Here is a 10296-nt window from a genome sequence, read left to right as displayed (position 1 = left end):
GAGCACAGGCTCCGGACACACAGGCTCAGCGGCCATGGCTCACGGGCCCAGCCGCTCCGCGGCATGTGGGATCTTCCCGGACCGGGGCACGAACTCTTGTCCCCTGCATCCGCAGGCGGACTCTCAACCACTGCGCCACCAGGGAAGCCCTGAAAGGGCTTTTTAAAAAATGTGTTAATTCGTTGATTTGAGCGAGAACAATCTAATGCCTCAAATTAGGTTATAAGCTTAGCACAGAGTTCAGAATTCCAAATCTTGTAATTAACAGTGGGTAATACTTTGTCCCAGGGCTGCTATAAATTATTCTCTGATTGTTATCTCCCTGAAGTACTCTATCAAGGATTAACGTATTTTGGGGATAATGTAGAGAAAATAAGGCTATAATGATATTTAAAGCTGGAAATTTGGTACTATCTAAACCACAGAGTGTGTGGCTGAAGTAGTTTAGGTGATCTGTGTGAGTTAGGAAGCCTCTTGTGATAAGGTTAGCAGCTAGGAGACTGCTGACTAATCTACACCAACCCATGGGCCTTACGTAGTGTCCTCTACAAATAGTAAAATCTTTGTTAAATTCCCTGATTCTCTTCTTCATCTCTTTTTTACTGTTGTAATCTTGGGCAACTTATGTAAATTCTCTGAGCTTTAGGTTTTTCATTTGAAAAATAATATCTGCCTTATAAAATATTAAATCAGATTTGTATGTAAAAAGCATATAAATGTTTCAGTTAAAATGATAACTTAGTTATAAATTTACTGAACGTCTATTATGAAATAAACACCAAGCCAGTGGTCTGACTCCAAGAACACACCATCTAAGAATGTGACTGGATCAAACTTAAGAGAGAGTGAGTTTGGGGATTTGATTGAATTGTTGTTTCCATGGATATTCTGTCACTTTTTTCCACTGCCATGGCAGTGCTGAATCCAGCACAAAGCTAAGGCTGAGAGGTTCAGCTGTATATTCTAAGCAGTTTGACATTTTATGTCCTGCCTTGTGTGAACTCTGAGATGGAATGTCACGTATTTTCTGGCAGTCTGTGAGAGAGTTTCTGTCTGCTCTTTAGCTTCATGAAGGTGATTTTAATATTTAGGAGAAAATTATAGAAATGCAAATTTCAAACAAGGGCTTTTATTTGATGTCTGTGAAAAGAAATTGATCACCAAATCAACTGAAGTCCCCTCACATGGCATATTCAGCTTTGAGAACTTTTATTCATATTTCATAATTGAATTGGTGTTTCACAGGAATAAAAGTAATTTTATTCATCATTCCTATCTCTTATAGGGTTTTAGTGCTTTCTAAAAGGATTTCATTAAAAAAGACTTAACAAAAAATTCATTGGGACTTCCCTGGAGGTCCAGTGGTTAAGGCTCCGCACTTCCACTTCAGGGGGCGTGGGTTTGATCCCTGGTTGGGGAACTAAGATCCTACATGCTGCGTGGCACAGCCAAAAATTAAAAAAAAAAAAAAAAAAAAATTCATTAAGTGTAGGTCCGAGATCTCTTTTGTTGTTTCTTTACCCAGTTCTTGTCTTTTCATCTCTTTTATTTTCTTTAGAAAAATAGAGTAGAAAGATATGTGTTGAATTATGGATATGAAGTATAATTGTCATGCTTTTTCTGGTTGTTTCTGGTTCAGATTGGGCCCAAATGGAAGGATGTGGTGACCAAATGCATCAAGGGACATTATCAGCCTTTGCTGCTGCTTTATGCAGACCCCCAGGGTACTCCAGTATCCACCCAGGACCTGCCCCCCCAAGTTGAGTTCCAGTCGTACATCAGGATGTGCTACGATAGTGAAGATTCAGGTGAGCAGCCTAGCTCTTTACTTCTCCCTCCCCACTCCAATGTGATGACTGGACAGTAGGGTCTCACAGTCATGAGCCTAGCACTTAACCTAGCTTGGAGAAAGAGGATTCATCAGAGATAAGAAAGAAGTGCCAACTTATGCTGAAGTCCAAGTTGTGCCAGGCTTTGTTTCCTTCAGTGTTTAGGAATGTATTGTCTAGATCACCTGGCCCCGATTCAAAAATGAGAAGGAAATTATGTTCATTTAGACTGAGGTATTAAGTTTGTGAGGGAAACCTCACTATTTAACCTTCTAATATTGCTAAGATGACTCATTGTTACTAGCAATTTAACAGTGACTTGAGTTGTTAAGACCCAGAAAATGATATGAGTTACTACAAAGCTCGTCATTTTGTTTGGAATGAGAGATTTTTGTTTTAAAATGCCAAGTGCAGTAGCAATATTCCTTAGCTTATGAATCAGCTGTTCACTTCTAATTCACTTATTTGGAACTTAAATCATGTTTTCCTGTAGAAACGGTTGCAGCTCTATTACTAAAATCTCAGGCTATCCCTCAGAAACTCATCCTATAATAGAAATACAACCCTAATGGTTTTGGCTTGATTCCTAAAAGGAGGAAAAAGTAATGTTCTCTTCCTCTTCTGGATCTAAGGCTGGCTGGCCCTGAGTATAATTTTCAAAGAGAAGATACTTGTCTTTGGAATCTTTTCCCCTCCCTTTTGTACCTCCCTCCTGTTTGGTATGTTCTTCCCACCCTTGTGCCCCACCCAGACCTGCTCTGCTGCTTCTCCCTTCAGTCAAACACCCATTTATACTGCTGTGCTTATCTCAGCTAGGTGTTCAGAGGAAAGTAGTCTAATTGAACTAATTCACACCAAGTATAAATAACTGCCCCATAATGTCTCATAGATACTAAAAATGCTTTTAAATTTTTAAAAGTGACTCTTCTGACAGTATAGGAGAAAAATTATGGGATAGGGAAACAACTGGTTATGTGTGCCAGGTTGGCGTGGGACTTGCCATCTAAGTAGATCTTACTTTTCACAACTTTTTCCTTTCTTCTACTTTTCCCCCTGTAGGTTTTCTAAAAGCCCCACAGTTTTTCACAATGGCAGGCAAAGGGAGGGCTTCAGCAAGGTAGGGGCAGGAGTGGGAGGAATTGTGTGTCTGGGTTATCTGAAGTTGGATGTTGGGAAGAACGGCTCTGGTATATCCTTCTCACCCTTCCATTTCGGAAGTTCTTACCTTGTGAACCTTTGTTGCCATCCAGCTCTTCGCCCCCTCTCTATCACTGTCCTCTCTTTCCTCACCTTTGCATGTCTCCTCCTTCCCTCAGGGAGGGAGCCCTCCATCTCAAGTGATACTCGAACAGATTCCTCAACGGAGAGCTATCCCTACAAACACTCCCACCATGAGTCTGTGGTCAGTCACTTCTCTTCTGATTCTCAGGGAACAGTCATCTATAATGTGGAGAACGATTCCACGTCTCAGAGCAGTCGGGACACAGGTAGGGACTTATACAGTGGACCCTGCTTGCCTGATTCAGTTCTGCATAGAGGGTCTCCCAAGAAAAAGAAACTGGGGCAAGTCAGAAATGTTTGTCATGCAAAGGGGGAAATGCACAGAACTTGGGTAATTGAGAGGGATGAAAGAAAGCAACTCACTTCTGAATGAATGATGATGTTCCCGTCAACAGCAGCCTATCAGTAAGGACCATTGTAATGTGATTATTTATTCTGAAATCTATTTATTCTGAAATCTTTTTCTGAAGGCTCTTTTCCTGCTGTGCTCTTGATCCCTGTCATTCTCATAGTGCCCCATTAAACCTTGTGGTCTTGCACCTCATTTCCTTCTCATGCCAGGCTTTGTTTCAAAGCCCTGAAGGGCTTTGAGAGAAGGGGCATATTTATGGATGGGGAAACCTGCTCATCACCTTGCTGGGCTTCCTGAAGGACAGAGAAATAAAAGGTTGGAAAGCTAGCCTGTTTGTTATTGTGAGTTCCATGCAGAGAACATTCTTGAATTGTTCTATTAATCTACAGAAGATTGTGCCTGTGTCAGTGGAAGAAATCATTACAGGGCACAAAAGGAAGAACAGTAAGTGACTGACTGCTGAGATGAAAAGTTCATCATCTAAGGCATAGAACAGTGCCCATACTCTTAGAGACTTGGGAATTAGTGATCCCATGGCTTCAGATTGGTGGTTTACATCCTGTGCATGCCCTTTAAAAAAAAAGAGAGAGAATTTCAAACATATTCAAAAGCATACAGAGTAGTATACAGCCCCTTCATGTACCCATCACCTAGTTTCAATAATTATAACTCATGGTCAATCTAGTTTTATCTGTACCTCTGCCCACTTCCCCTACCCATGGATTATTTTGAAGCAAATCCCAGACATTTTATCACCTTTTCCATAAATATTTTAGTACGTATCTCTAAAAGAATCATTTTTTAAATTAATAACCTCTTAAAACCACTAAATAACCAGTGAGCATTCAAATATCCTATTATCTCATAAATGTCATATTTTTTAATGGTTAGTTTGTTTTTGACTCAATCCAAATGAGGTCTACACATTGTGATGGGTTAGTAAGTCTTTTACATTTCCTTTAATCTGTAGGTTTTGCCTCTGTTTCTCCCTTTCTATTTATTGTTGAAGAACTAGGTAGTTTGTGCTGTAGTTTTCCCACATTTTAAATTTTGCTGATTGTGTCTGTATGGTAAACTGTAGCGTGTTTCTGTCCTCTATATTTTTTATAAATTGGTAGTTGGATCTAGTGGTTTGGTTGGATTCATGTTGGATTTCTTTTGATGACTATTGCATAGATGACTACTGCAAAGTGTGATTTTTTTAGATTGTATTTCTGAAACTGTGAACCAGGGAGAAACCAAGTCACAGGATAAATAAGGAGAGTCAGGTTTATTTTAAGGGTTTGTGAATGGCTGGGGGTGGGGGAGCATGCCCATTGGTTTTTACATTTATGGATTTAGTTGTTCCAACTGATAAGTCTTTCTTATGGGCCCAGAGATAGCAAATGATTAGATAAAAGCAATAAGAGATTACATTGGTAATTGAAAATATGTAGCCATATCATTGCATATCATACCTGAATATGTACAAGGATTTTCATAACTAACATATGAAAGCAAATTTCTGCTAGCTCTCGGATATTTGAGAACCCTAGGGGATTTCCTCTAAGCCTATATTCCAGTTTAATTCAGTTGCTTAATTCACCTTTGGCTTTCAGCAGCTTAGATGATTATATCCTTTAGAATCTGACCTTTGCTGTTGTCAGATCATACTTCTACATTCACATACTGTGGGCGTGAAATATGGCAAGTTACATAAAAGAGCCCAGATCTCCTGGGTTTCCCAGTGATTAGTATTGAGGAACTATGAAGTGTAATCTCTGGGCGAAGTCAAGTTTGGTAAAGCATGGGTTATGGCTGGGAATGAGAATTATTCAAAGTTCAGATGTCCTTTGGAATGATTCACATTTAAGGAATGTTTAGAACTGGGTCTTAAAGCCATATACAATCAGAGCTCTTGTGGGCAAAGGCTGGGGAACCTAGGATAATACCAGATGTAATAAAAATTAAACTTCACTCGGTATGTGTTGCTACCATGATATTATAATATAATCTTTAAAACTTTTGCCTTTTAAAAACTACCAAGTAATGTGTCCTTCTGGGTCACTGGGAAGGATTATGAGCGGGATTGAGATTGGTAATTGCTCAGGAGACATTGTAAATTTGGAAGTTCCCACTAAATACTTGAGCTTTTCTGCCTTTATCTATTGAGAGATTCCTGCTACACTTAAATCACATAATCTTGGCCTCTACAGCTTCCGATCCACTGTTTGTGGTACTGCCATGAATCCCAAAGGGAGAGTAGGTTCTCTAAAGGATGGAGGTCAGTCTCAGATACCAGCTTACCCCCATTTCCTTGTTTTTTTTCAGGACACCTGACTGATAGTGAATGTAATCAGAAACTCCCATCCAAGAAAGGGTCACTGATAGAGCGCAAGAGGAGCTCTGGCCGGGTCAGGAGGAAAGGCGATGAGCTTCAGGCCTCAGGGTACCACAGTGAAGGCAAGCCCCCCTGCATAGTTTCTCTTCCTTTATTCACTCTGTCACACTCACACTCCAACTGTGGCTTCTCCTGTGTGCTCAAAGGCCTTTCATTCTTTTTCGACTCTGGGGTCTGGGTGCCCATGATGACTTTAAACATTTACAGTTGTTTCATCCTTTGTGTTTTTAGGAGAAACACTGAAAGAGAAGCAGGCTCCTAGGAATGCCTCCAAATCATCCAGCAGCACCAACAGGCTAAGGGATTTTAAAGAGACAGTCAGCAATATTATCCATAACAGACCATCCCTGGTTTCTCAGACCAACCTAGGATCTCCCTGTGGGGGGAGGGGAGGAGACCAGACTGACAAAAAACCTCCTCGGAACCTGCCTTTACACTCTCATGACTGGGAAGTAGAGAGTACCAGCAGCGAGTCAAAATCCAGTTCTTCTAGCAAGTATCGTCCAACATGGAGACCCAAACGAGAGTCTCTCAATATTGACAGTATCTTTAGTAAGGACAAAAGGAAGCACTGTGGCTATACGCAGCTTAGCCCCTTTTCTGAGGATTCAGGTAAGGAGATAATTAGGGAAGAATTGAGCTTTTGAATAAAGTTGATTTTTGTATTTTTTTAAAAACCTGGGTTTTCTGGTAGACTTGGCAAAGTGCATTTTTACCTTGAAGGGTAAACATTTTACCCTCATGGGTCGCCTTTTGGGGATATGAGTTCAGTGAACGAGTAGATAGAGGGAAGTGTTAGTTATATCTTGATTTGAGGCAGATGCTAAATCTACCTCCTTTTCCATACTTGTCCTTTGATTGTGATAGCTAAAGAATTTACACCAGATGAATTAAGCAAGCCACCTGCTTACGACATTAAGACTGGCGGACCAAGACCCCAGTACAAGATCTGGGGCCCAGTACGGCCAGGCTGTCACCTTTTAGAGCAGCACCCTCGCCTAATCCAGAGAATGGAATCTGGCTATGAGAGCAGTGAGAGGAACAGCAGCAGCCCTGTCAGCCTGGATGCAGCCCTGCCTGAGAGCTCGAATGTCTGCAGGTATTGTTTGGCCTTTGAATAGCTGCATTGTCCCTTGCAGAAATGTGAGCCACCAAGAGGCTTTTTAACTCAGACAAGTGAAGAGATGGACTTTATTACCGTCTTGTAGGCAAGCAAAATGTGCTTGATCAACTTTCTATGGCAACAGTACCCTCTGCTGGGAGAAGGAGCAAAGGCATTTGAGATAGGAGAGGCAACTTTTGAAGTATTATATATAAAATAATTGTTAAGTAAATAACTTTTATTGAAAGAATGAGTTAGTGAACCAAAACTTACATAGTTCTACGATCAAAGAGAAAATCCAATTGTTATTTATTCTTGCCTTTTATATTAGGCTTTTTTTTAAAGATCACTGGGGATTCTGTGTCTTTTGAAGCCAGTGATATTCATAATTCCATAAGATAATGACGACAGTTTAATAGTGGTCATTGCACCCTGTCCATAGGGCCCATTTGCTTTATAAATTTCAGATCTCCATATATTGTTTTTACTGAGTTGCCTCAGAGACAAGTTTCCTAACAGTATAGCTTTGAAAGGAGTGCTGTCTTCTGCAAGAGTGATAACCGTATCCTCATACTTTCCCACTGCTCTTCCCTGACCTCGGACCCTGTTTAGTTTTACACATGAGAAGATGCTACAAAAGTATAAGAAAGAGGAAAGCAATCCATATGAGAGCATTTGTTTATTAATTCATTAAATAAGTTTTGTGCCAGACACTGCTAGATGCACAAAATGTGAATGAGGTGAGATAAGATGGGGGAACGAGTGGGTATTTCAATTTTCAGAAGTAGTTTTGCAGGTGTTTTAATTATATTAGTTCGATGTTTGGGGTTTTTGTTGTTGTTTTTGGAGGGAATTTAGTCCTAGGAATGTTGCTAGTTATCAGCCTTCTGATGCTTTCACTAGACTCTGGTTTCTGTTTTGAAGGGATACAAGTGCTAAGAGATCAGCTGGGTTGGCCCCTTCCTGGCGTCACATCCCAAAGTCTCACAGTAGTAGCATCCTGGAGGCCGACTCCACAGTATCCAGGAGTGGCTGGACAAAGAATCAGCCCCTCTCAGGTAAGCACAAGGACGTTGGATTTGGAGAACTGGATTTTACTGCCAATTCTATTTGAGAAACAGCCTAACCTGAGCACATTTGAAATTAGAGGACAGTTGTATTTTGTTCCATCAGAATGTAAATGTGAAGACATTTGATCTGCTCCATCTCTGGATTTATCTTTTTCTTGTTGTTGTTGTTCTTTATCATGGCTTGCCTGCTTGCTCCTTTCCGCCTTGGAGAGAGCCCTGGAGGGAGCAAGAAGGAACAGAAATATGGTGAACAGTATCAGTAGCACCTGCTTTCCTCAGAAGAATAACTCATAGGGCTTTCCTTGGTATAGAGGCATTCTTGTGGGAATGGATTTTTTATTGTTTAGTACTATGAATTGAGATAACAAGGGGGACATGTAGGCTATGGGCAAAACTGGGAAATAAGCAGGTCAGAACTACCCTTACCCCTGCCTCTATATCCTGTCTAGTATCCCTGCTTTGTTTTTCCTTCTTGAATGTGCCTGTGCTCCTCCTTCTCAAAACAAGCTTTAAAGGAATGATCTAACTCTTTTACACTAGATGTATGTGACTGAGAATAGTATAAAGTATGCTTTCTCTAAGAAAAACTAGCATTTTAACAAGTCAAAGCCTGAAGATAAAGAAATATTGGAATTTCAGGTATGAGACACCAAGCATAGACATTTGAGGTAGTCATAGGTTTTATATCCTTTTTATATTCTTCTCACAACACACATATATACTTACAGTGCATATTCAAATAAGTAAAATAAATCCTTTACTTACTTACAGCTGAAAATTGAGGTGGTAACTATGTAGTCTCCCGAACATGGAGACTTTTTGTGATGCTTGAAGGAAGGTGGTGAGTATTCAGTATTGTTTAGTCGGCTGAGGAGTTCTGGGGTCCATTCGTCTAACTTAGAAATCAACCTTCTCTGAAAGATGTGTTTCATCCCTTTTTTTCCTGGTATGTTAGATCAATTGGGAGTAGGATGTGTGGGCAGAAACCTAACTATGGTCTGGTTTAATGAGCTTCTGAATATAGATATGTGGCCAGCTCACTAGGGAGACGAGGACAGAATATTATGTGCCAACCTGTAGAGATGATACCAGGAACATTACTAGTCTGACCACCAGTTCTCTTAATGGCCACTGAAAGTTCTTAAAGGTGGCTGGAAGGGTGATATGCAGCAGAAATAAAAAGGCATGAACTCTTTTAGGTATGAGTGCCATAGGTTGCTAACATCTGGCAGCGCAGAACAATGCCTGTAGAAGCAGATATTTCTGAAATCCTGGGCTAGAGTAGGTTATAGTTAGAAACCCATGGAAGAGATTCATTCTTCCTAATGAAATTATAGGTTTGGTTTATTTCCCACATTTTAATTTATCTCATATTGACTGACATCGCTTTGAGAAACTTGTGCTCTTCCATTAGCCTGTTCCCCCTTCTCTTTCCTTCGATAGCCAATAGCTTTTCAGCACACTAAAGACTGAGTCTCATGATTTCACTGATAGCCCTAATTCTAGATTAGCTGGATAGAATTCACCAACTGGATTCCTCAACTGGTAAAAGATATTTGGCAAGGAGTTAGAATAAATTCCTCACACACCATACACCCCACCATCCTCTTTGTATAGTAAACCCTATTTTTTTAATCTGGTGACACTGACCACCCTTTTAAAAATTACAGAAGTAAATATTAGCCCAACAATTCAGTAACTTGCCCATTGCCTCTTCAAACTGAAGGAACCACTGTTATCATTATGGCATGTATCTTTCTACATCTCTTTCTGTGCTTTCTATTCTGTCTAGTTTTCCCAGCACCACTTATTGAAGAGGCTGTCTTTTCTTCATTGTATATTCTTGCCTCCTTTGTCATAAATTAGGTGACCACATGTGCGTGGGTTTATCTCTGGGCTTTCTATCCTGTTCCATTGATCTATATTTCTGTTTTTGTGCCAGTACCATACTATCTTGATTACTGTAGCTTTGTAGAATAGTTTGAAGTCATGGAGCCTGATTCCTCCAGCTCCATTTTTCTTTCTCAAGATTGCTTTATCTATTCAGGGTCTTTTGTGTTTCCATACAAATTGTGCAATTTTTTGTTCTAGTTCTGTGAAAAATGCCATTGGTAGTTGGATAGAGATTGCATTGAATCTGTAGATTGCTTTGGGTAGTATAGTCATTTTCACAATGTTGATTCTTCCAATCCAAGAACATGGTATATTTCTCCATCTGTTTATGTCATCTTTGATTTCTTTCATCAGTGTTTTATAGTTTTCTGAGTACAAGTCTTTTGCCT

General features: G+C 40.1%; 1 protein-coding gene across 9 annotated transcripts in view; it reads left to right on the top strand.

Moving 5' to 3' along the window:
- The window catches only part of USP54 (ubiquitin specific peptidase 54), a 100320-nt gene that overhangs the window by 55115 nt on the left and 34909 nt on the right, over window positions 1-10296 (top strand). For 6 of the 9 annotated variants that reach the window (XM_055081328.1, XM_028481752.2, XM_055081326.1 and 3 more), the window contains 6 exons: window positions 1640-1808; window positions 3146-3316; window positions 5773-5904; window positions 6074-6454; window positions 6710-6941; window positions 7869-8002. In XM_055081328.1, coding sequence (XP_054937303.1) covers window positions 1640-1808; window positions 3146-3316; window positions 5773-5904; window positions 6074-6454; window positions 6710-6941; window positions 7869-8002 — 1219 coding nt within the window. The remainder of the gene's footprint in view (window positions 1-1639; window positions 1809-3145; window positions 3317-5772; window positions 5905-6073; window positions 6455-6709; window positions 6942-7868; window positions 8003-10296) is intronic. The other 3 variants (XM_055081327.1, XM_024132177.3, XM_024132176.3) reach the window with 1 other exon arrangement.

This window comes from Physeter macrocephalus, chromosome 20 (genome assembly GCF_002837175.3).
Source record: "Physeter macrocephalus isolate SW-GA chromosome 20, ASM283717v5, whole genome shotgun sequence".
In the NCBI taxonomy this organism is placed as follows: domain Eukaryota; kingdom Metazoa; phylum Chordata; class Mammalia; order Artiodactyla; family Physeteridae; genus Physeter; species Physeter macrocephalus.
The sequence above is the reverse complement of the archived record's forward strand: the minus strand, read 5'-3'. Positions and strand labels throughout refer to the sequence as shown.